Source organism: Dasypus novemcinctus, chromosome 20, assembly GCF_030445035.2.
Source record: "Dasypus novemcinctus isolate mDasNov1 chromosome 20, mDasNov1.1.hap2, whole genome shotgun sequence".
NCBI lineage: Eukaryota > Metazoa > Chordata > Mammalia > Cingulata > Dasypodidae > Dasypus > Dasypus novemcinctus.
Genome location: NC_080692.1, coordinates 28,277,659 through 28,303,918, shown reverse-complemented (window position 1 = coordinate 28,303,918; position 26,260 = coordinate 28,277,659). Strand labels below are relative to the sequence as shown.

General features: G+C 37.3%; 2 protein-coding genes across 5 annotated transcripts; one reads left to right on the top strand and one right to left on the bottom strand.

Moving 5' to 3' along the window:
- The first annotated feature begins 221 nt into the window (after positions 1–221).
- On the top strand, positions 222–11,631 carry CLEC4D (C-type lectin domain family 4 member D). 3 transcript variants are annotated; one of them, XM_023587881.2, is made up of 6 exons: positions 222–429; positions 1,818–1,904; positions 4,223–4,339; positions 5,765–5,916; positions 8,148–8,263; positions 8,949–11,631. In XM_023587881.2, exons 1-6 carry the CDS (start codon positions 402–404, stop codon positions 9,112–9,114), a joined length of 666 nt encoding a protein of 221 aa, XP_023443649.1. In that variant the 5' UTR covers positions 222–401; the 3' UTR covers positions 9,115–11,631. The 3 variants fall into 3 exon arrangements, with proteins under 3 accessions (XP_023443649.1, XP_004455317.1, XP_023443648.1); XM_004455260.3 differs by having other exon boundaries at positions 1,815–1,904; positions 4,223–4,327; XM_023587880.2 differs by having other exon boundaries at positions 1,815–1,904.
- A 396-nt stretch (positions 11,632–12,027) lies between these two features.
- CLEC4E (C-type lectin domain family 4 member E) lies at positions 12,028–19,732 on the bottom strand. Of its 2 annotated transcripts, none has more exons than XM_004455258.4 (6): positions 19,572–19,732; positions 18,476–18,606; positions 15,555–15,644; positions 14,461–14,612; positions 13,461–13,576; positions 12,028–12,479 (listed from the first exon to the last, which is right to left on the bottom strand). In XM_004455258.4, the coding sequence occupies exons 1-6, from the start codon at positions 19,577–19,579 to the stop codon at positions 12,290–12,292; spliced, it is 687 nt and encodes a 228-aa protein (XP_004455315.3). In that variant the 5' UTR covers positions 19,580–19,732; the 3' UTR covers positions 12,028–12,289. The 2 variants fall into 2 exon arrangements, with proteins under 2 accessions (XP_004455315.3, XP_004455316.1); XM_004455259.3 differs by having other exon boundaries at positions 18,514–18,606.
- Between the last annotated feature and the right edge of the window lie 6,528 nt (positions 19,733–26,260).

The following is a 26,260-nucleotide window of genomic DNA, read 5'->3' as shown; positions in this document are numbered from 1 at the left end:
GGTATATTAATTATTTCCTTTAGGCCATTTGATAACTTGCTAAATTTTTACTTGAATGAATTTACACAATTTGAGAAATTCCACACCACACACTGATCATGTGATCTCAGTATAGTTTTGAAGGTCTTTACTAACTGGTTTATGGGTGGTGCTTTCTCAACTTCCTTTTTTCTTTGCCCCATTTCCCAGAGTGAATAAAAGGAAATGCCATTTGAAAACAGTTCTTCTTTTGGTTAACTCTTTCATATTGGAAAATTTCTAATCTCATCAGAATAGGTAAAACTAGGTTTAATCTCAAGTGCTTCTGACTATATTCCTCTATCCACCAAATATTCTCTAAGAAAAAAATATAAGCAATTTCAGTTCCTCCAAATCATTGGACAAAAAGGAGTTAATACAGAATGGAGCTAGAAGAATCTCAAAGTAAACGTGAGTACTTTTTCTCCTTTCAATTTCAAAATGACAGAGAAATTTATGACTATGATTTTAAAATATGAATTGATAGTAGTTGTAAAGATTGACAATGACAATCATGGGAAGGAAGAGGAAGAAGGAAATGTGGAAGACTTTGTGAGGAAGAAGGCAACAGATAGATTCAAATAAAAGGGGTAATAGAAATTTCTTAAGAAATGTAGATTTGAGCAAGTGAGGAAATAAAAAAATATAAAAGAGAAATAAGATGGAAACAAATAAAGCAAACTGGAAAGATCCTTTTAAAGGGAAAAGATAAGGAAGATATAAAAACATTTGCTGAGGTGCATCTGAGACTTTCAATTTTCTCATTTTCTGTTTTACTAAGTGACACAAAAGAATTGTATTGAGAAAAATTTAAGTTTTTGAGAAATAGGTAGAATGAATGCAAAAGTACGTACATTTAATATTAAAATTTATTTTCTTTTCACCACTCCACTATGGCAAATTTCATTGGTCATTGTACAATGGTCCTGAAAAACATCTTTTTATGTAACTATGCATCTTGGAGATTTAAAAATATCTGTACACGCTGACCTACATGATTATTTTAATTGCTATATAGAATTTTATCATATAGATTCACATAATTTACAATTTCTTTTATTGCAAATACACATATAAGTATTAGAGTTCTGTGATTTTATTCTATTTCTAAAAGTGCTGCAATGAATACCCATTTATATAAATAAGTTTATTTCTATAGGATAAAACTCTGGAATTGAAATTATTGTGGCAAGTACAGTGCATTTCAAAATTGATAGATGCTGCTAAATTTGTCCTAAAAAGCTTTTCTAATTTACAGTCCCAGAAGAACATGTGTTTTCTTGTTTCCCCTCAGTCTTGCCAACACTGCATATTTTATTTTACTTTTTAAAATCTGATATGTAAAAAACCACACCACACTGTTTAGCTTACAGTTCTTTTGATTAAACACACTTTATTTAATAGACATTTGAACTTTTTTCAGTGAATCTCCTGCTCAAATTTTTCTCATATTTCGAATTGAGTTTTGAAAAATATTCATACATTCTGATAATAATATTGTGGCAAAATTTTTCTTCCATATGTTCCTTGTCTTTTAACAGTTTTTGTTATACAGAAATTTTAGTTGTTTTGTAGCCAAATTATCAAAATTTTTTGGCTTTTGTGTTTTGTGTCTTACTTATGAAAGCCTGTCCTACTCCAAAATTACAAAATAATTGTTTTCATTTTTCCTTCCAGTTGTCCTCCAGATTTAAAATATTTTGGATGCTCTCATATTTCACTGGCTCCTTCATAGCATTAGCCTCTCCTTCTCTTGTAACAAAGAGGGAAATAATCTTTTAAAATTTCTGTCCTAGTAGGAGGTCAACTTTCCCAGCTGATCCCATGGAGCATTGCTGTTGTTTTCATCTCACTTCTCAGTGCTTGTTTTATTGGAAATTGTGTGGGTAAGTTATTTGCAAAAGTGTAGCTCTCCTTGAATTATTTTCCTGAACAACTTTTATAAAGTTGCTCTAAGCCTTTTGTATCTTGATTTTCCTCCAACGTAACAATCAATCCTTAATGCCTTCAGGATCTCTTAAAATTCAGAGCTATATATTTGACCTTCAATTCTTGGATGGTGCTGTCTTGTGCCAGGGAATGAAAGACGAAATTGAGACAATTTTCTGTCCATGTAAATGTAGGTAACTATAGTAGGTCATCCTTCATTTTGGCAAAATTGGGACTACAAACAGATGCATCTTATGAGTAAAGAGTAAACCAGCAAAAACCAACTTTCAAATGGGCTTCATTCTGACTGAAAAAAAAAGAATAAGGAGGGAAGAAGACTCGTTATTTCTGATATAATATAAAATTTCATAGGGAGTGGAGGTGGTTCAAGTGATTAGGCACCTCCCTCCTACATCAGAAGCCCTGGGTTTGGTTCCAGGTGGCTCCTAAAAAATAAGACAAGCAGACACAGAGAGCAAATAGTGAGTGCAAACAATGGGGAGGGGGAAATAAATAAAAAATAAAAAAATCTTTAAAAATAGAAAAAAAATTCCACATAGGAATATAGGATATAGTATCGACAAATAGACCAGGGGTGAAAATAGAGAGCTTAGTTACAAATCCTGCATACATGAACTCTTTGCATAAAACACCTATTGCAGGCTTATGGGGAAAGGGTGATTTTGCTCAAATAATGTTGAGACAATTGATTATGAGTATTTAAAAAATGAAATTATTTTCCTGTCTCACACCATTTACAAACAGAAACTGGCAGTGGATTTTTGGCTAAAATGTGAAAAGAAAGTTAATGAAGCTTTTAGAAGATTAATGAAGAATGCCTTTATTATCTTAAGACAGGGAAAGACTTGTATAACTTTATACAAGTTATAAAATGCACCAGCTAAGAAAGAAAAGATTGATAAATTATGCTACTTTAAAATAAGAATTATTGTACAACAAAAGATAACACTAAGAGAGTGAAAACAGAAAGCCATAGAAGAAGATATTTGTAATACATATAATTAGTAAAGAATTAGTAGGCAGAATATATAAATATTATTACAAATCAGTAGGAAAATATAGATAACACAATAGAAAAATGGGCAAAGTCGTGAATAGGTACCTTACGAAAGAGAACATGAAATGGCTAATAAACATATAAAAAAGAATTGACCTCATTTGTTATCAGGGAAATGCAAATTGAACTCTTAATGAACTACTATTACAAAAAACCAGTGTGGCATCAATCACAAAGTCTGATGCTACCAAATATTACTGATGCCTTGGAGCAACTGGACTTCTACTGCATGGCTACTGTGGAGTATAAAGTGGTATGACACACTGGAAAAGTTTGCCTTTCTCAGGGTTGGCAATATGTATATTCTGCTACTAGCAATTCCACTCCTAAGCATATACCCTACAAATTTGCTTATGTATGAATGTTATGCTAGGATGCATATACAAAAATGCTTATAGCAGCTGAGTTCACAATAGAGCAGCATTGGAAATAATGGAAATATCTATCAGAAGTAGAAAGGATAAATAAATTTCAGTGCATTAAGACAATAGATCACTTTGCAGCATGAAAATGGACAAATTATAACTATATGCAACGGCATGAATACATTTCAACATCACAACATTGAGCAGAAGTTAGACCCAAAAGGATAAAAATTGTATGATTCCATTTATATTTCATCTCTATAGTTTAGGGACACGTTAGCAAGTGGTAAAATTGTGAAGTAAGGCACAGGTGTGATTACTTTAAGAGCCATGATGTGGTTACCTCCAAGGAGGGGGGAGTCGGCTGTGTTTGGGATGTGCTTAGGTTATTGGCAATGTTCTATTTCTTGATCATATGTTTTTTCACTTTTCTACATTTGGTTATATTTCACAGTGAAAACATTTAAAAATAAATAAATGTAAAAGGTTCAGGAAGCTTTGCAGAATTATCCCAGTGTTTAACAAAAATCTCCATTCATGCAAATTCTTCAGAAAAATATGTTTAAAAGCACACATAAAGGTCTGCAACATCTGCCCCCTTCATAAAGCACGAAATGGACAATGTGATAATTAAAAAATATGAATTTACAACTACTTGCTTTCAATTCACCTGGAACTGAAACAAAGGAACTGGGCAGGGAGAAAAGAGAATGTGGGAGTCTTCACAATTAGGATAAGAGAAAGTTTAGAGTGGTCAGCTCCTGTTTCCCTAATTAAGTGATTGTGGAGGGCAGGGGAACCAAGTGTTTTTTTTTTTTTTCCTTCTTGACAGTAACCCATTACAACTTGCTACGCTGTGAAGTAGGCATGGAGGTGTTGAAGTTACCAGTGTACCAGAAGAAGTTGACCTGCTTCAGAAAGGAACCAGAACAGCAGGGTGCGAAGAGCAGTGAGCAAAAGAGAATTGCTTTCTTATTTTCATTTCCATTCAGATTCATAATCTGATTCAAAGAACATCAGTAGTAAGCCAGTAGAGATGAAAATAACATAAGGTGAAGATCTGGGATGAGGATACATATCAATAAATCGAGATAGAATTGTTTTTCATGACTTTAACCAGTTGATTAATGGAAGAATGTAATTTAACTCACTTATGGGCTGCTTTTGGTATCTGAAGCATAATATTAATTGAATTCTATTTCCCTTGATTCAAATGTATCATAGGGACAGCTGTCTCCTAGAATACATAGCTTTGCTGAAGTGTTTTTAAAATTTATTCATTTTATTTTTAAAATTTTTATTGAAGTATATCATTCATACATGAACACACAAACAATAAGTGTATAGTAAAGATTTCGAACTTACCAAAAAAACATACATAACATCACACAGGGATCTCATACATCACCTCTCCAACTCTTTGTATTGATGTGAAACATTTGTTACAAACTATGCAAGAGCTTGTCAAAATATTACTACCAACTATATTACTTATCTTACATTTGGTGTATTTGCCCCCCCCAACCCATACTATTTTTTTTAACTGTATTTTTGTTACAGATATTGTGAACTTGAAAGCAATCATACAGATGTGTAGATTTCCCATTTATTTTTTGTTAAATTTATCTATGTAATCCCACCCCCCCTCATTGTTTTGCACTTGCTGTCTACTCTCTGCGTCCATTGGCTGAGAGGTGCTCAATTACTTGAGCTACCTCAGCTCCTTGCTTAGTTGTGTCTCTCATTGTCTTTCCTTTTTGGGTGTCCTTGTCATATCACCTTGTTGTGTCAGCTCACAGTGCCTGCCCGTTGAGCGAGCTCTCTTTCTTGTTTGTCCTCTCCAGGAGTTAATGGGAACCAAATTGTGACCTCCCATGTGGTAGGAGGGAGCTCAATTGCCTGAACCACATATACGTCCCTAAATCTCTCTTAATATTCTGAAATTTGTGTAGACTCGTTTAGGGAGAATGGAGAAATGCTTGAGAGTTTTGGCAGGTTTTTTTTGTTTCCTCCTCTTTTAGATATAATGTCTTTCAAAATGCATTGTTTGAAATTGTTTGGAAACACTTCAGATATGAAACTGCATAGTTGTAGGGGTATTAGTAATGACCATACATTCTGCACACAGTTACTAAAAGAGTACTTTGTAATTTTCTCATAACCATTCTGTAGTTTGGATAATTTGGTTTAGAAGATGTTTAGAAATGCAGTTTCCAGGATTTGTGTGTGTGTATGTCTGTTTGTCTGTCTGTGAAATAGAATGCTTTGGTAATCTTAGTATTATTCCCACAAGTTGTAAATTGTATAATTTTGTGTAATTTCCTGTAGATGAAATATTCCCTGTTACTATTTTCCATTTCAATTTTCACCCAAGGGAGCAACTTGCTATGCTGTCCTGTTGACTGGAAAGCCTACATGTTTAACTGCTACCTTCCTTTGCATGACAACAAGACCTGGGTTGCCAGTGAAGAGAACTGTACTGGGATGGGGGCCCATCTGGCAACTATCAGCACAGAAGCTGAGCAGGTATGGTGGGGGCTTTGCATCTGCATCTTGCTGCTGGTTTGAATCTCTTTGCAGAGAAAGAGGCACTTTCTCTGCTCTGATGTAGCTCAGAGCCTCTGGTTAATCTCTTCCATCTGCCAGGACGGCCTTCACTTCCTCTCCAATTTTTCTTTATGTGGTCAACTTCTTCTGGTCTTTCCAGATTTGATTCAGGTGCTATTTCTTCCAAAAACATCCCTGACTATGTTCCCTCCTCCGCCGTCCCTGTTCGAAGTTTGAGGTAGTTCCTTTGAGAGCTTGTGCAGAGCATGAGAACGACTCACTCCAGGGGACTGTAATTGTCTGTCCGCTCCTCCGTCTTTCCACTGACTCCTGTCTGGTGGAGGGCTGGGGCCATGCCTTCCTCATCTTTGCATCTCCAGCTAGGCACTGCACAGGTCTTGACAAATGCTTTGTGAATAAGGAATAAGTGAATAATTGAGTGGTTAATCAGGACTGGAAGAGCTTCTCAGGATAAAGTTCAGATGTATGGTTCTAATTCTAAATAAAGAAATATTAAGGCAAAATCAATTCTTTAAAATGGACATTGATTTCCTCATGTAATGTATTTCTGAATATGTAGCAAAAGGCAGATTCTATTCTCTTCTTTTTTTTTTTTTTTAATTTTTTTATTTTTTATTGACTTTGTAATAATATTACATTAAAAATATATATGTGAGGTCCCATTCAACCCCACCCCCCCACCCACCCTCTCCCCCCCCCCCAACAACACTCGTTCCCATCATCATGACACATCCATTGGATTTGGTAAGTACATCTTTGGGCACCTCTGCACCTCATATACATTGGTTCACATCATGGCCCATACTCTCCTCTATTCCATCATGTAGGCCCTGTGAGGATTTACAATGTCCGGTGATTACCTCTGAAGCACCATCCAGGGCAGCTCCATGTCCCGAAGACGCCTCCACCTCTCATCTCTTCCTGCCTTTCCCCATACCCTTTGTCCATTATGTCCACTTTTCCCAATCCAATGCCACCTCTTCTATGTGGACACTGGATTGGTTGTGTCCATTGCACCTTTATGTCAAGAGGAGGCTCAGATTCCACCTGGATGCTGGATGCAATCCTCCCATTTTCAGTTGTAATCACTCTAGGCTCCATGGTGTGGTGGTTGTCCTTCTTCACCTCCATCTTAGCTGAGTGTGGTAAGTCCAATAAATCAGATTGTAGGTGCTGGAGTCTGTTGAGGCTCAGGATCTGGCTATCACATTGTCAGTCCAGAGATTCAAATCCCCTAAATATATCTTAAACCCCAACATTAACTGCACCTCCAGCACATTAGCATGAAAGTCTTATGAAGGGAGATCCCATCTGAGTCCAGATTCATCACACATAAACACCATTTCCAAAGAGGGGCCATCTGCCCTGGTAGTTAACCCCATCGGCCATGACCATAACTCCCATGGGTCTCTTTAGCCCTCAAAGGAACCAATATCTGGGGGTTGTATCTGCTTTATCTGTCTCTCTGACTCTGCTCAGTTGTGCATGAGGGCAAACCTTCTGCCAGCCTCCAGACTCTTTTTTAGAAACTCGTAGCCATATAAACTCATTTCTCCTTTCCATTTCCCCCTTACTTTAGGTCAAACAGCATTTTAAAGTCATGGTATTTTATGTAGACATGGATATTCTGCTGATCCGCATTGAACCTTCCGTATAAGGTCATTTTCCAGTTGCATCATCAGTTGGTAGTTGATAGTGATCCCTCGTTGCCAGGGAGGCTCATCCCCGGGTGTCATGTCCCACGCTGGGGTCTATTCTCTTCTTGACCAGCAGGGTTTCCTGGAGGAAATCTCCATGGCTTTGCAATCTATGGGTTCACTGATTCTTGGAATAAAATAAAATCTAATGAAACAAACTAATAAAGTAGGTATTTTAGAAACAAAAGATCCTGAAAATGCAATCCTATCAAGCACTGTGCCAAGAGATATGCAAGTATGATCCTACTTAATTCTAATAGTGACTTGGTGAAGTAATGCAGGTGCCCCTTTTGGAAAGGAGAACACCAGGGCTTGGTGAGATTAAGACACTTGCTAACATTACATAAAAAGTGCCAGAGGCGCAATTTGAAAACAGATCTGTATGATGACGATGCTTTTTTTTTTAACCGGTTATCTCTTTGACCTCTTTTCTTTTTCTCCAAAATAACAACCATCACTTGATTAGTGAAAGTATATTTATGTTTTATGCAGAACTTTATTATTCAACTTTTGGATAGACGATTTTCATATTTCCTGGGACTTACAGATCGGCACACTAAAGGCCAGTGGCGCTGGGCGGACCAGAGGCCATTTAACCCCCACCTGGTGTGAGTATTTTGCTTGGGACTAGGGGGCTTTACAGGCAAAGGTGAGAGCCAATTCCTTTTGGGGTGGGGCATACCCATGTAAAAATGTTTACTCAGGGTAGAACACTATATACTGAGTATTCTCTTTATGCTATGTGTCAAGTACAGAAGGTCCTCTGACTTAGGTGAAATTTCCAAGACCCATATTTGTGCCACACAAATGAAAGAAAGCATGGGAGTCATATGAAATATTATCTTTGGTTTGACATTTGGGGAAAATAGCAGTATAAGAGAGAAAAAATGTTTTTTAAAACAATGTTACAATCTCCTTATTTTCTTCCTCCAAAGAAATGCAGTCTAATACAAATATAATACAAGTCACATGTATAATTTTGAATTTTCAATAGTCACACCAAGAAAGTTAAATAACACCTAACACATCCAAATATTATCATTTCAACACAAGTAGTCAATATAAAAATATTACTGAGATATTTTACATCATTTTATCACATTAAATCTTCCAAATATGGTGTGAATTTTACTCTTAAATCACTTAATACAGAGAAGCCACATTTCAGGTGCTCAGTAGCCATGTGTGGCTAATTACTATTGAATTGTGTACTGCAGTTCTACATTCTGCACTAGTGACATTTTCTCTGCATTGTCCCTGACTATGGTTTTTAAAAATGTTTTTTCTTTTCAGATTCTGGCATGAGGGTGAACCCAGGAACAATCAGCAAAAAAACTGTGTTGCCCTTCTTAATAAACAAGATAAATGGGCCTGGAGTACTTTTCCTTGTAACTTTGAGACAAGTAGGATTTGTAGGATACCTAGAGCAGTAGTCAAGAAGAAGTGGTCCTTGCAATGAGGACAGAAAAGAAGAGCCAAGTAGAAGAGGGCACAACTAGAAGACAGGATACATGCTGGATTTGAAACCATTGTCAGTCACGCTGGTCTTATTTATCTCTGTGCAGTTCAACAAGGCCCTGTGGTATTATGTGGTGTTTTGGTGAAGGGAATCATCTTTTCTGTAAGCACCAGTTTTCATTACCTTTGCTTTCTTGATAGGATTTCAAGATATTTGCTTCTCAACTGGTATAGCTGATTACATAGCTAACAGAATGGTTTGAAAAATAGTGCAATCTCTTTGTCATTCTTTTCTCCTGCTCATACTCTTCACTCTTAAAATTCAAAGTCAAGATATTTCGACTGGTAGTGGTGCACTGCTATCCAACCATCATAAACACTAAACATTTTTAAACAAAATTTTTATTGTTTGATGCTTCATTTTCTGACTTTTAAATAATATCAGCCATGGGAAGCAGAGGTAGAGCATCTGCCTACCATATGGAGGGTCCAGGGTTCAATACCCAGGGCCTCCTGACCTGTGTGGCAAGCTGGCCCACGCACAGTGCTGCCACGTGCAAGGAGTGCCATGCCACGCAGGGGTGTCCCCTGCATAGGGGTGGCCCACATAAAGGAGTGTGCCCCACAAGGAGAGCCGCCCCATACGAAAAAAGTGCAGCCTGCCCAGGAGTGGTGCTGCACACATGGAGAGCTGACACAGCAAGATGACGCAACAACAACAAAAAAGTGACAGTTTCCTGGTGCCACCTGATAATGCAGAAGAACACACAGTGAATGGACACAGAGAGGAGACAATGGGAAAGAAGGAGAGAGAAATAAATTAAATAAATCTTAAAAAAAATCAATCATTAGTTCAACATTCCATGAACAAAATGTTGCCGCAACAACAGTATAAAATAATTCTGTATTGTGGTACTGCATAGGTAGGAAAAAGTACACTTACTTTTTAAAAAAAGTTTATTTTCTTCACCCTAAAATGTCTTTTCAAAGCAGGGAGTCTTGAATTGGCTTAATTTTTTTTTTTAATTGAAAAATCCCTTATATGCTTCTTTGAAACTAAACCAAATTCTTTTTTTTTTTTAAGATTTATTTTTATTTATTTCTCTCCCCTTCCCTCTACTCCCCTGCTGTTGTCTGCTTTCTGTGTCCATTCATTGTGTATTCTGTGTCCGCTTGCATTCTTGTCAGTGGTACCAGGAATCTGTGTCTCTTTTTTGTTGTGTCATCTTGCTGCATCAGCTCTCTGTGTGTGTGGTGCCATTCCTGGGCAGGCTGCACTTTTTTGCATGGGACGGCTCCTTGTAGGTGCACTCCTTGTGCATGGGGTTCCCCTATGCAGGGGACACCCTTGTGTGGCACAGCACTCCTTGTGCACATCAGCACTGAGTGTGGGCCAGCTCACCACATGGGTCAGGAGGCCCTGGGTTTGAACCCTGGACCTCCCATATGGTATGTGTATGCTCGATCAGTTGAGCCAAATCCGCTTCCCCCTAAACAAAATTCTATACCCAAGGAAACAAAACCCTAGAGAATTCAAAGTTCTCAACTTTGCATTGGTAATTTATGAGTATGGCTCAGATTTATCCTTTATAAGAGGTGAAATGTACTCCCTTTGGTATTGCAAGAAAATCCACTGGGGATGATTTGCTTCTTTACTTGTCTGACAGATAGATACAAATTTTAAATAATTTGAAGCAACCTGGTAATAGTGTTTTAATTTTAAATTTGAATTGGAGTTGTATTTTGACCCCATTTATGTAAATTGTTAGCATGTTTATTTAGGGCTATATTGTGCTATTTCAAACTTAGCACAGAAGTGTTTTAGCAACTTGAAATTATGCTTCCTGTTATACATGGCATTAATTTTGTAGCAGTCATAGCCAACTTCAATAGAATATGGTGGTCTTTCTTAAATTCTCAGTTTGCTGATGTTTTCTGGATCTAAGCTGAAAAATGTCCAGCAACACCATTTTAGCCTAATTTCCTTACCACTACTTTTAGAAAACAGTATTTATTTTGTAAATTGTTACTGGTTTTCTGGAATATGAAGTGTTTGATTATGTGCCGTGGTGGTGGTGGTGTATATACTGTCTGCATTTGAAGCTGATGCTTTTAACTAAAGTAGTGTTAAGTGACTTTGTGTTTGCCATATTCATTAAATATCTGTGCATAAAACCTACGAAATTTGCTAAGGCAATTTTATGTAAACTCTAACGTCTAATGGGTTTTGTGTAGTTAATATTATCCTTAAAAATTTTTTTTTTTTACAATTGATGAACAACTATTGAAGCATTGCTACTAACTATGGTCTATAGTTTACATTATGGTTAAATTTTGCACTGCACAATTTTACAGGTTTTGACAAAATGTATAATGGTCTGTATCTGTCATTGCAATGTCAGGCAGAAAAGTTCCAATGTCCCCCCAAATTTTAATGGCATTTTAAATTTGTATAAAACTATATGTTGGTAGAGATTCAGTTGTCAATAAAATGAGACCTTTGTGATTTTGTAATCTATGTCTGCATCTAGATGTATGATCTGTTTCTTTCAATGCTGATCATTTTTCATTACTTCCATGGCTACTGCATAGTCCAAGCTACCATCTCTCTTACCTGGAACACAGCGAAGAACTTCCAGTTGGTCTTTCAGTTTCTACTCTTGCTCCCTCTGAGTCCATTCTCAACTCTCACGGCACCTCCTTCTATTTCACGATTTCTTTAAGACAGCTGGTCATGTCTTAAAAATAGACATTAATTATTTTAGTACATTGTGATAGGCCCAGAAGCTTGAAACACTTAAAAAAAGATAGTGTTTGGTGTATACATATATCTGTATCTACATCTGTTTTTTGTTGGAGAAATAGAAATAAAAATAAAATCTTCTCCCAACTGATAAAAGAAAAACTTTCTACGTAATTTAGAATCTTACAGTTTTATTGAGGAACTCATGAATCAGTCAGCATTCCATTCAGAAAGTAGAAGGGAGCTCCTCTGCCGAGGGAGTGGGAAGGGGACTTCAATTAGGGTGAACGCAGAAGAAAATGAGGAACTGTTTTAATTGATGTTAGGTTTCCATTTTACATGGGGCAAGGTGTCTTAGGAAGTGGGGAGCAGATATACATTGGTAGTAGGGCATGTTTGTCCATTCTGGAGCTGTCTCTACTCCTTTATACATTTAAGTTGTGCTTTCTCTTCTTAGAGCTTTTTCCTTATTCAAAATGTTGCTTATTGGTATTTCACAAATCCGAAAATAATTTAAGGAACAGAATACATCATTCCAATTTTGCTTTGGATTTGAAGAGTCCCTTATGGTGGTACAATCTTCTACTGTAGCCAAGTTGTTGGGCTCCCCTTCATCCCAGAAGCTGAAAGAGAGTGGCAAGGGACATATAAGATCCTGGCAACAATTTTTGTGAGGTATGTCTTATAATCTCCATCATTTGGATCAAGAAATGGAATTTCAGAAAAGCTAGGCTGTTTGTCTAAGTCATGGTGTTTGTGAGTAGTGTGATTGAACTGGACCTTGTGACTTTTCATTCTGTCATGCTCCTTTGTGGCTTTAGACCCAAAATGAAAAGGGAGGGGTTGCTATCCTGATAGGTGTGTTTCCCTTGCACTCACACCTTTACTGTCATGCTTGGTTCCCTTTATTCTCCATTTACTGTGCATTATAGGTGCATCATTCAACAGTCCTCCTGTACTGTAGTGAAGTAATTTCTCTAAAGTATCAGTGAGCATCTGAGCGATAATCTTAGAACTGCTACTTACTAGCTGCATAATCTTGGGAAGGTCACCTTCCCAAGACCTTCAGTTTCCTCAAATGTTTAAATGGGAATTACTACTAGTGACATGCTTCAGAGAGGAGTAATTTAGATAAAATGCACTTAGGAATGAGAAAATACTTTGAAAACTCCAAAATGTGATGCTCTAAAGATACAGGGCTATTATTAAGGAGAAAAGAAATATTATCACTTTCACACCATAAGAATTTGCAGGCTTTCTCAAATCACTATTTTTTTCTTATTCATTACAATTTTGGGGCATAAAATTCTGAATTCCACTTTTTTTTCTCTTCTGCACTTCCAACAAATTATTCTTCAGTTCCAATCTCTCTTTTCACCTACTGTTTCCCTTTTATTCTCCAGACAGACCCAGGGAGTGGGAGAGGTGGGTCCTTGTGCATCTCTCTTTTCTACACCTGCTCTTCCTACATTTAACACCACCAAGGGTGGTCCTGAAAATATCTCATGTAACAGAAGGAGGTTCTAAGAAATTCCCTCCAACAGTGGATTAACTTTGGAATTCAGGTTAGTGTTGCAGTTCTCTTTTAAGAAGAAAGCAATTACCTCAGAGACTCATCGAAAGGTGTGCCATCCACCCATTGCCACTTCCCCTCAGTCATCTGGTCTGTCAGTCCAATATAGAACTCTCGCTTTCTAGGTTTCTGATGGAAAAGAAATTCCTATGGAAGATACACAATCAAGAAATAGGAGAGCAGTTATTTCAGTTCTGAACAAATTTTGACGTTTTTTGTTATTGAAAGAAGTAGGGGAGTTGCGTAGGGGAGCCCCTCGCGCAAGGAGCATGCCCCATAAGGAGAGCCACCCCGTGCGAAAAAAGTGCATCCTGAGCAGGAGTGGTGCCACACACATGGAGAGCTGATGCAGCAAGATGACGCAACAAAATGAGACACAGATTTCCAGTGCCGCTGACAAGAATACAAGCGGACACAGAAGAACACACAGAGAATGGACACAGAGAACAGACAACTGGAGGCGGGGGAAGGGGAGAGAAATGAAAAAAAAAAAAAAAAAAAAAAGAAGTAAAGTAAGATCTGGGCTAGAGATAGTAGATAAATGTGCCCGAAATGATAAGATCATGGAGTAGCATCACTTGATTTTAAACTGACCAATAAAACCTTCAACCTTCAACATGCAAGAAGTAAACTCTTTATAAGTTTATTAACTGCTAATGGTAGCAAAGTCAACTGTATATAGAAGCATAAAATATTATTAATCACATCTTAAAAATAATGAACAATATTTTTTACTCTTTCATGTAACATGATAAACAAAATGGTCATTCTAAAATTAACTCCCAACTCTCTTTTTTTCCTGCTTAAATTACAAAGGAATTCAACATGGAAATGTACCTTTTCTTAGCTTTTTCTGGTAATGAGAATAGGTAAATAGAGTTAGGGATAAATTAATACATATGCTTACAGGTATTTCAGTACATTCTTGTAAAAAACAGTAACTGAAGGACATTCAAATGCACATATATGGATAAGAAATAGACCTGGTGAAGAATGCTACCTGACAGTAGAGGAGGCTGTACCCCAAATACCTGCTCCTCCTGTGTGTTGATCACCACCAGATGACCGCCCATATCTGAGCAGTTTTTTAAACTTAATGTCCAGGTCAGAGTGTTAATAGAAAAAAAATAGCAGCTAGATTGAAAATATTTCCACTTCAAGGGACAGCAGTTCTTGACTGAACCTAGGAGAGAGAAGTTTCAGTGAATGTCCCAGATGAACTAAGTAAGAAAATGGAAAGCTCCATCTGGCCACATGGGCAGCTACTGTTTTCAGTCAGAAGCCCTGGAAACCCTTGTTCAAGCCCCACAGCTTATGTGCTAAGGCTGTTGATAATTCCAATGTCAATAAACTTAAACAGCAATTTTCTTGTCTTTTGAGGTAAATGAATAATCCTTATTTTTAAGTGTCAGGACTAGTAAAAGCAACCCTATATGCAATCTCTCACTTATGCTTTCAATGTAGCACTGTATTGTTTGTTCTTTACTGCCAACAGCCGAGGAAGCCATGCATTACCTGAGTGACCCCTAAACAACTGGCTCTTATGTTACCCTATGTACCCTCAACTGAATCTCCATACTGTGGAACTACAGATAAGCTACACTTCTTCGAGTCAGGCTCCCTTCAAGGCACTGTAGGACTAACTAACCCAATCTCTATCAATTTAAAGGTAAGGAAATTATTGCCCAGAGAAAGAAGTCACTTTCCTGATGTCATATTTGCAGAGACTTCAAAAAGACTATATATAAGAGAATGAAATATTTCCAAATTCGGAGGCATTTCCACTCTATACATTATTTTCCTCCTCCACCTCATCTTAGAAGAAAAAAAAAGTATGCTCCTGGGGATAACTCCTTCCAATTTAAAATTTTTTGTTTAGACATATACCTCAATTTTATTATACTCTCCTCAAGATTTCCTGCCTCAATGCTAATTGCATTTCCAAAGTTCTATTCCTGCATGCTTACCAAATGTGTATCATTCTCTTGCACATGCAAGATTTTACATTTTGTTTTTGAAAAGTAGGGCCTAAACCATCTATACTTGATGTATCCCAAAATTAACCTAGAAGCCCAGAAAATGTTGCTATATGAATTTGGGATGTAAAATTTGAAGGTTATTATACCTGATCCATCATTGTAGCAGGAGAGTGCCATTGAATTCTCATGTGGCTCGAGCTTTTTCTCATCACAAAGTTGAAAGATATGATAGGTCACTGTAAGGAGAGAGGCATAGTTAATGCTCATTACTTTAAAAAAGATATATTTCCTTATATTTATAACAAAAGTGCTAATAATTATCATGATATTTTCTTATTATCTACTTTCCTCCCATGTGGAGAGGCACAGGGATTTACTTAAACAGGGAAGAAGGAATTTATATTTTGACATTTTCCTAATTTGTGAAGATGAATATATTTTATTTCAGACCCAAAGAACCAGAGAAAAACAAATGCGTTTGTACTCCTTCTTACACCAAGTCTAATTTATACATATCCTTCTTTTCAATAGTAGAATTGGTCATATCTCTGGTCCTCACCAGTGATTTATTTCAGAGTTCCACACTAGCATCTCATAGGGACTCAAGGAGATGAAACGTTATCTTTCATGAAAAATGCCACTGAGATCACTGAAATTTCATAAGTCACGCATTAGTTGGGGGTCTCTGGCTTGAGGAAGAGTCTGGAGATGAATGGGGAATAGTAAACATAAGATAACTAAAAATTTAGAAAATTGTATAGTCTAAATTATAAACCACAATGTAAACACAAATGTTACCTTGTTTGAAAGCTATTGTCTCAATATCTGTACATCAGTTTCAGTAAATATAGTATGAATATGTAAAAAGACTATTGCTGTGGAAGGGAAGAGGTTTTATGTTGGATATGTGGGAGTATTGTACATTATATATATGAATTACTGTGATCTAAAACTCTTGTGAAGATAAGCTTAATAATTAGAAAAAAGAAAAGAAAAGATAGGATGTAGACACTGAGGAAAAGATGGAAGTAGTTACCTTGCCAATTTGCAAACAGGGCAACACTTATTGAAGTGATGGAAGGCAAAACATCAAAAACAAAGCTTTTGCATTTAAAAAATTTTTGATACCCCAATTTAATTTTACTGTAATTTTTCCAAATTAATATGTATTCTATATCTAACCTTTAAACTCATTGCTATATTCCATTTTACTATTAATGGAACCTGGCAATATATTGGGCTTCACTTTTCAGGAAGTTTTGGATCAGAGAGGTTCAACAATGGCAGCAGAGGAATACTGGTGTGGGATGTTATTGACAGGGGACACATGGTTGACAGGGAGCTCTCTAGGACATTATCCAGGGTACATAAAAATGTTTGGATATTTTCATAGTGGAAACAATTAAAAACAACAACTGAGGGAGTGCTGAGTTCCTAGCCAGGGGAGCTCTATCACAGTCCCTAAAGGGACAGCAACAATCCCCCAAGTGCAACAGCAAAGACCAAAAAAAAAAAAAAAGGCCCAACAATGAACCCTTGATACTAATGACTATGCACGTGAGCCTGTGCACCTGAAATAAGAATAAGGCCTAGAGCTGCAGGGTGCCTAAGAATTACCTCCTGAGAACCTCCGTGTTGCTCAAATGTGGCTAGTCTCAAAGCCAAACTCAGCATGTAAATGTGTTGCCTTCCTCCCAACATGGGACATGACTCCTGGGGATGAGCCTCCCTGGTGCCGAGGGATTACTACCAAGTACCAGCTGATGATGTAACTAGAAAATGACCTTAAATAAAAGGGTCATCTCGGACCAGCAGAATATCTCAGTCTACATATAATACCAGGAGTTAAAAATGCTTTTTGACCTGAATCAAGGGGGAAATGGAAAGGACAAATGAGTTTATATGGCTATGAGCCTCCAAAAAGAGCTGGGAGGTTATCAGAGGGGTTGCCCTTATGCACACCTCAGCGGAGTCCCAGAGACAGATAGATAGAACCCTGGGTATTGGTTCTTCTGAGGGCTACAGAGACCCACAGGTTCTATGGACATGACAGATGGAGTTCAGTGCCATGTCAGTTGGCCCTTCTTTTGAGTTTGTGTTTCTGTGTGATGGAGCCAGACTCAGATGTGATCTTTTTTCACAAACCTCTCCTGTCACTTTTACCAGAACTGTAGTTGGTGCTGGGGTTTAATATATACCCAAGGGACCTGAATCTCTGGACTGACCATATGATAGCCAGACCCTGAGCCTCAACAGACTTCAGCTCCTACACTCTGGTTTGTTGGACTTACCCCACTCAGCTAAAATGGAGTTGAAGAAGGTCAAACATCACACCATGGAGTCAAGAGTGCCTACAACTGAAAGCAGGAGGATTGCATCCAGCATCCATGTGGAATCTAAGCCCCCTCTTGATATAGATGTGGAGTGGACACAACCATTCCAAGGTCCACAGGATGGAGCAATAGAATATGGATTAGAGTGAACTTACTGATATTCTATTCATGAACTATTGTGATTAGTAATCAAAGAAAATGTGGCATTGTTGTGAAGAAAGTGGCCATGGTGGCTGCTGGGGGTGGGGAATGGGAGCAATAGATGAGATGTGGAGGCGTTTTGGAACTTGGAGTTGTCCTGGGTGATGCTGCAGGGACAGTTACTGGACATTGTACATTCTCCCATGGTCCATGGCCCACCGGGTGGACTGTGGGAGAGTGTGGGCTATGGTGTGGACCATTGACCATGATGTGTAGCGGAGCTCAGAGATGTATTCACCAAATACAAAGAATGTCTCATGATGATGGAGGAGAATGTTGCTATGGGGGGAGGAGTGGGGGAAAGGGGGTGGGGGTTATATGGGGACCTCATATTTTTTGAATGTAATATTAAAAAAAAAAAAAAGAAAGGAAAGCAGCAGAAACAAAAATTGACCATCTGTAAATATAATAATTTGGGTAACTATAAGTGCCATTATTATTGGGAAAAATATGGGGACTAGTGAAACAGGAAGACCTTCTGTGGGAGAAAAGAATCCATAGATGACAAATAAGAGATTAATCTCAGTATTCACCAGGGAGATTCAGATTGAATTTGACCCTCAGAACCCACCAACACATTTGGTGATAAAACAGGCACTGAGAAGTAGAATGGAGACCCCAGCTAGAGTCCATAAGAACATCAGGGAATTGAAACTTCCTCTCCCTGTAGAAAGAGAAAGACATAAATATGGTCAATCTTCCCTAAATGGAACACAACAGAGATAAAAGAGATTCTTATTTTCTTACATATTTTCCTCCATTCCCTTTGTATTGCATAATTTGCAAACTTCAGCATGCATCAGAATAACTTGGGGGGCTTGTTAGAACAGAGTTTGCTGGGCTCCAACCCCAGGGTTAACAATTCAGTTGTTGCATTGAAACCAAGTTCCTAGGGGGTGCTGCTGCTGCTGGCATGGGCACCACGCCTTTAGAATCACTAATTTTAAGACTGTGACTCATTAACTCCGACAGATCTGCAAATTTTCCTTTCTAAATCCTCCAAGTTTTTAAAAAAACCAGCAAACTCTTAACTTTTCTGTTTTTCCTCATCTATCTTCCTTTCCCCCCTCCCATCTCTGCTTTTCTTGTCTCTCTCCTGCTCTCCTCTGTTCAATGTCTCATTTTCCAAATCCTTTGTAAATGAGTCAGATAAAACATTGGCAGTCATCTGGTAGTTCCACTCCTGGTCACTGCACACATTTTACAGATAAGGAAAGTGTATCCAAGAGAAGTGACATGACTTACCCAAGGAGAAACAGTAGGAACAGCAATCTGGTAGCTCTCGCTGAACTCAATACAGAAAGCTTTCCAGTATAACAGCCAGCTTTCCAGACTTCTTCCTTCTAGCCCCTTCCTTCTCCCCTCCCCTCCCTTCCCCTCCCTCATTCTGTCTTTCTCTCTCTCTATTTCTATTTTTCTTTCTATTTCTATTTTTTCTCTATTTTTATCTCTTTCTTCTTCTTTCTTCCCTTCACACTCTCTTTTCCACTGATTTCCTTTCCATTGCTTTCTTTTCATTTCGTAGATCCCTGCTTACTTATGCCTGGTCTATTGCCCTGCCTCCACTATATTTATTACCTCCCCCCAATAAAGGATCTATGGAGGAAAAGGGAGAGCTGCAAATTTTACCTGAACATTGTGATGCAGACGATTTAGATGAATTCATTCTTTCTCTTTTGTCCTCTCTCCCCAGTTTCTGAGTCTAAGAGTGTTGTGTTGGCAATATTCAAGGAAAATAATCTTGAAGGATGAACATTTTATCTGTCCTTTAGAAAGATCAGTTCTAAATTGTTAACTAATTTTATGGGTGTGCCCTTGTCAGAATTTCCCTTCTTACGTAAGTAGGACAAGGTTTTTTTTACTGGGCAATGGCCTGTCAGTTCCCCTCACTCCAGGAAACAACAAAATGGGGAAATAATGCAAGGGCCAGTATCCTCAGAAAGCTGATATCATGGGGAAACATGAAAGCCTTTAAAATATTGTTATTTTGCTGGATAAAATTTCTCTGCTTTCTTCCAGACTTAACTCAGCCTTGAATTTTCCTTGTCACTGTAGCATCCACCTCTGTTCTTTGCATTTTCAATTTTCACTCTTGATATATACCACCCATACATTTGTATCTGAACAGGAGATTTAGGCTCCGAATACAGCACCTTACAACATGAATCTCTTGTCATTTATGCTTTTTCTTCCTCCTTCATTTGTAGCTCTTGAACATTCTAGCACTGTGGATTTGTATCCCACTTATGAAAGAGCTTACAACTAGGCACTTTCTCAGGTGCATTAGCTGGACAGTCTCATATGGTGTGTCTTCCTCAAAACTCAAATAGAATGTGTACATCATAATACAGCTTCTGAAGCCCAGAGACCCTGTAGGACATTTAATTTTATTCTGAATTATTTGGGTTGAGAGAGGGGGTTAGTTCTATATTGTAGCCCACATTAGAAGAAATTGATTTGAATGTCAGAAGACGAAATATCAATTTGACATTAAAGAGCAATGCTTCTCTGGAATGTTTCTTAGGCATAGTATTGTGCTATCTCCTTCCTTAAGAAAACTTAAGCATAAGACCAATTGCTCTCAGTTGATTTAAATTCACAGATTTAATGACTTACAGACCTTCCATGTTTAATGACTCACAGACCTTCCATGTGGTAGAAGATATTCTTGTTCTTAAAGGGACTTTTTATTATTTCAACAGATTGGTCAATTTCCTCTGCATGTTCCGTTTTACACTTGTATAGATTTAATAAATAAGTTTCAAAATTAAATATGTATATATTATTAAACAGATGCACATTCAATATGTATATTATCAGGTAATGGCTTTTGAGTAGTAAAAAGGGAGAAATTATCTAGTAGGTGAATTAGATGAATTATTAAATGATGATTATGATGAATGCAACCAATTATTTGTTAATTATGTTCAGTTAGCAATAAACAATATTAATAAACAATTATACAGTCATTTAAATTAATGCAATTATGTATTAATGATAAATTCATAATATTTTACCAGTTATAATGTTTGTTTATATACTATATTATATTGTTTCCTCTAAATTATAAAAGTATTTTTTAAAAAAGATTTATTTATTTATTTATTTATCTCTCATTCTCCCCCCACCCTAGTTGTCTGTTCTCTGTGTCTATCTGCTGGGTGTTCTTTGTTTACTTCTGCTGTTGTCAGCTGCACGGGTACGTCTTGTTGTGTTAGTTCTCCGTGTGTGCAGCGCCATTCCTGGGCAGGCTGAACTTCCTTTCGCACTGGGCAGCTCTCCTTACGGGCTGCACTCCTTGCGCGTGGGGCTCCCTGCGCGGGGACACCCCTGCGTGGCAGGGCACTCCTTGTGCGCATCAGTACTGCGCATGGGCCAGCTCCACATGGGTCAAGGAGGCCTGGGGTTTGAACCACAGATTTCCCATATGGTAGACGGACGCCCTAACCACTGGGCCAAGTCCGCTTCCCATAAAAGTATTTTTTATGGTTGAAAATATGAGAACATGACTAGCAAAAATTCTCTCATCTATTGGATTAATGCACTTTCCTAAAGTCAATTAGACATAATTTATTGTACATACTTTGAGATATTTTCTAAGCCTCTATAGGTGTATATATACAATGCATCGACTATTCATTTTTATACAAATGGGATCATACTATGAATTCTTTTGTTTTGAAAATTATCTTTATATTATTATTGTAGAAGTCAAGAGAGGTTCAATTATTTGCACATAGAAAGGCCAGGACTCAGGAATAATTGTGGGAAGGAAAAAAAGGATTTATTTACAACTGGCTGGTCTCGGAGATTCTTATTCAAAATATGAGCCTCAAACAAGATTTTTGAGTTCTTTTTATATAGAGGAAGGTTCAAATGGTTCTTTGTTTCAGTGCTCAATAAGCTTGAATTAGCATGTATCTTCCACATCCTAGGTAAGCTTTTAGCACATTTGGTTTGGATTTTTCCTGAATATTTAAAGTTCATAGAGTTTGCATTGCTAAACTGTTTTTCCAGGACTGGAGTTGTTGTCATGGTTACCAGGGCTGCAGTTCTCACTGTCCCACATGCACAGCTCAGGACACATACAGCTCAGGTTATCTATGAAGAGATGAACAGCCTCCCTCCCATAGCCTACATCATTTCCCCCTTTATGCCAGCTTAACTTGCTAAGCTTTGGCATAATTATTGTTGGAGTTATGAGGTGGGTGGCTGTTCATTGTTTCAATTGATTATCTCACTTATCCATTTCCCAGTGAGGGCCCAAAGACAAAGTTTCTGGGTAACACCCAGGGTTTATCCTTTTTACAGAAGAAGTTCTCATCCTGGACAGTAGAATCCTGGGAGGTGGGGCCCCCCAGCAGTCATCCTGGGGGTTATTGGTGCTTATGTGGATTTCTTGCCAGGCTCCAGATCCGTCTATTAATTTTATTTTACTCTTAAAGAGTTTACACCTTTAATCTTAAAGGGGTGCTGAAGGGAGATGATCTCTTTTCTGTAACTACTTCCTGCTGGCCATGGGTTGTAGTCATTACCTAATAAGGTGTAAAAACTTTGTTATTTCAGGGAAGCAGACTTGGCCCAATGGATAGGGCATCTGGCTACCACACGGGAGGTCCATGGTTCAAACCCTGGGCTTCCTTGACCCATGTAGAGCTGGCCCATGTGCAGTGCTGATGCGTGCAAGGAGTGCCCTGCCACGCAGAGGTGTCCCCTGCATAGGGGAGCCCCAAGCGCAAGGAGTGCGCCCCGTAAGGAGAGCCGCCCATCGCGAAAGAAAGTGCAGCCTGCCCAAGAATGGCACCACACACATGGAGAGTTGACACAGCAAGATGACGCAACGAAAAAGAAACAGATTCCTGGTGCCGCTGATAAGGGTAGAAGGGGTCACAGAGGAACACACAGTGAATGGACACAGAGAGCAGACAACTGGGGGGGTGGTGGAAGGGGAGAGAAATAAAAAATAAATCTTTAAAAAAACTTTGTTATTTTATTTTGACAGGAGAAAGATGGATCCGGCATTCTGTATGAACCTGGATGAAGTTTTCATATGGTTAATAAGATGTTCATTCTGAAGAAACAAACTTAATTAGAATTTTGGAATACCTGTTTTTAAAAGAGGACATTGGATTGTAGAGGTAGACAAGGTTAGGTACCTATAAAGATCACACCCTTTTTAGAAGTTGGTGGGGAACAGTATATATATATACACACACACAAATTATATATATATTTAAGTTATTTATTTTCAGAGAGAAATTGTAATGGATAACAGTATTAGGTACTTAGCTTCATTTTGAGGATGGATTCAGGCTGTGTAATGATTGGCATTCATGTACTTCATCAGGTGTTTCTGGTGAATTGGCACCTTTTGGGCAGTTGGTTTCATTCAGGATTAGTACACCAAGTTGGAAATTCTCTCCATTTTTAGCTGTGGGAGTGATCAGAAATACAGAATAAAGTTTTTTTTACATTTTGGTTTTAATTGCACACTTCCTGGTAATTTTGACCATTCAATAGGTGACACATCACTAGCAAGCAAGCCTCATTTTGGTACACAGTAGAGTGCAGTAGAGGAGTAGGGTGGCTGAGTCTGGCACTAATTAACCGGCTACCTGCAATCCACTGTGGCTCCATTGTTTTTATTTAAGATGGTTATTTTATTTTATAGACATATTCATTAACTATTTAGAAAATGAAGTTTACCAGGAATTTAACATGTATAATGTACTTTTGAACTTGATTAAGAATAGAAAAGATAACATTATAATTATTAGGCATATATTTAGAACAGGATAAAGGTGTAGCACTTAATATTAATTAATGTATTACTTAGTACATAAGGATTCTGAGTTGCAATTAGTAGTTTTAAGTTTCAGGTTTGTAATACTTTGCATGTTATCTCTCCATGGGAGCAGGTCATAATGCCAATTTGTATTTAAGTTTTACTTATGGTACTCTGTGATTATGGCTCCACTTGGTATGTTCTCCACACAGTGAGCAAGTTGCAGCATCGTTGATCCTAGAGAGAAGCTAAGAAGGTAGTTTCTAGTATTTCACTGGCCTGGTGCATAGTGCTCTCTGGCACAATGGAACAGTGCCAGTCTGGAGGTGATATCCATTGTAAATTTGGCTGTACCAAGCTATCGTTGGCTGCTGCAGGAATTTGAAACTGTAACATAGTTTCCATGGACTTCAGGAGCACAACCAGAGGTGTGATGTAGTAAATACTTTTATTTGAGGGGTCAGTGACCAGCCTAGCCAATAACTCATATGGAGAAGCAACCTATAATGTATTCAAGGCCTGGTTTGAATGCACAAGAGAGTTTGACAATGTTAAAGTTTATCCCTTATTTTTATATATTTCTAAACATTTTTAATGCAACACATCTTATATCAAATGACTTTGTTTATTTTTTACCCTTTTACCATGAGATATTAGCAGGCATTTTACTTCAGTAATGGAGGAAAGAAAAAACTATTTTTCATTGTTAAAATGAAAATGGAAGATTCCCAGTGGAATCAAGGTAACTTTTCATTACCATTTACTTAAATATGCACCTTGCGGTGACCTTCAGACAGGTTTTATTATCATGAAGTTATTTTTTTGCCATCAATACCAGTCCAGGTTTTCAATTAACAATGGCTTCTAAAACTAGAACCATTTAAATGTTTCAGTTTGGAAAATGTTTTTTTACAAACTTTTTACAATTGACTACAATTATAGATGGGCAAATTTACTCCAGATTACAAATGGCAACCAATGGAATTTACCCCATGCATTTAAGAGAGAGAGCAGTTTTACACTTAATTTAATTTCATTAAACACAAGCTTACAGTTCTCATTATTTTAAAAATTCAGCACATACAATGTTTACTTATCAACCTGGTATTTATAAACCTAAGAGATACAATGTTAACTTGTTAACCTGGTATTTTATAGACCTAAGAGATAATACTGAAGCTAAACAAGTTGAAATTGTAATTAATTAAATACAAAAAGTTGTATTCCTTCTTACGGGAACGTAAAACCTTTTTTTTTGATAATTTTAAAACTGAATAATTTCAAAAGCATACTAACTTTTAAGCTCTAGAATATAAAGCAATTATTTAACTTGTTTTAATTATAACTTAATGAGTATTTCATAGCTTTTTAACAGTTCCGTATGTTTAGATTTTACATGACCTTTTATACCATCTATTTTAATTTGGGTTTAGAAATATATATATATATATATATATATATATATATATATATATATATATATATAACTGATATAACTGCATATTCCATTTTAATAAATTGAGCAAATAGGCAGACATGAATAGTTTGATACAGAAACACCAATTTGTTATTTAAAACCTCTTTTTTTTACTTCTTTGTTATAATTAAAGAGTTACAAACATGAAGTAAAAAAATATATATATATAATCAAGGGTTATAACATTTTTATATCTGCAGTCTGAGCACTGGTGCACACAGCCATAAACCGTCTGACAGGTAACACTACATTAGTATAGATGGTATACATACACACGCATGCACACATGTGATTGAGTTAAGACAACAATTAGAGGAAATGCTTTATAGCAATTTCCCCTGAGGTTTTAAACACATCACTTTATTTACTGAGTGCTTACTATGTACCTGGTACTAATGCAGGCAATGGAGTTGGGAGTGAGGTGGAGGTGGTGGCAATGCCTGACAAAATTGCTGTTTGGAGGAAACCTGGCAAACATTTGGACTTCTGTTTAGATTGGAAAGAAACCAGGCAGCTTTTACTCATTTTTTTTTTTTTTTCCTGAGATGGCCTGGCCTGAACAATGGGGGTTGCTTAGTAAGGCCTGGTACACTGAGAAGAGTATTGCTTATTTTGGAAAACCTGGCAACAGTTATTTCTGATTTCTGGTGGAAATGGCTAATCAGAATTAATTTGTAGTATTTTAAAGGTCAAGGAAAAAGACAGTTTTCCCTTTAGAAGGGTAAAGAGGAAACGAGAAGACCAAAAATATTTGGAATGGCACCAAAGTGATATGCATAAATCCCCTTTTTTTCTAATTTAACTGTAAGTTTTTAAAGTTTAATTATTAAGTTGAATTGTTAAGGGGTGGGCCAGATTTTTAGGAATCATAAGTAAATGCAGTTTATAATTACTATCAAAATAGTTGAAGACCAGGGGTGAAATTAGCTATGAAATAACTATAGGATAGTTTTGAGTAATAATCACCGCTATTACAATAAGCACTAGATAAACCCGAAGCAGCTACAAACAGAGGCAAATCAATTTAATATTACCATTATAATAGCTGAAATCTAG

Coding starts and splice junctions, on each gene's coding strand:
- CLEC4D (XM_023587880.2), top strand. CDS start 402: ATGGAGCTAGAAGAATCTCAAAGTAAAC. Junction 1,905..4,222: donor TTTTATTGGAAATTGTGTGG/GTAAGTTATTTG, acceptor CCTTCTTGACAG/TAACCCATTACAACTTGCTA. Junction 8,264..8,948: donor CCATTTAACCCCCACCTGGT/GTGAGTATTTTG, acceptor TTTTCTTTTCAG/ATTCTGGCATGAGGGTGAAC.
- CLEC4E (XM_004455258.4), bottom strand. Junction 14,613..15,554: donor CTGCTACAATGATGGATCAG/GTATAATAACCT, acceptor TCTCTCTCCTAG/GTTCAGTCAAGAACTGCTGT. Junction 12,480..13,460: donor CCTTTCGATGAGTCTCTGAG/GTAATTGCTTTC, acceptor ACTCTCTTTCAG/CTTCTGGGATGAAGGGGAGC.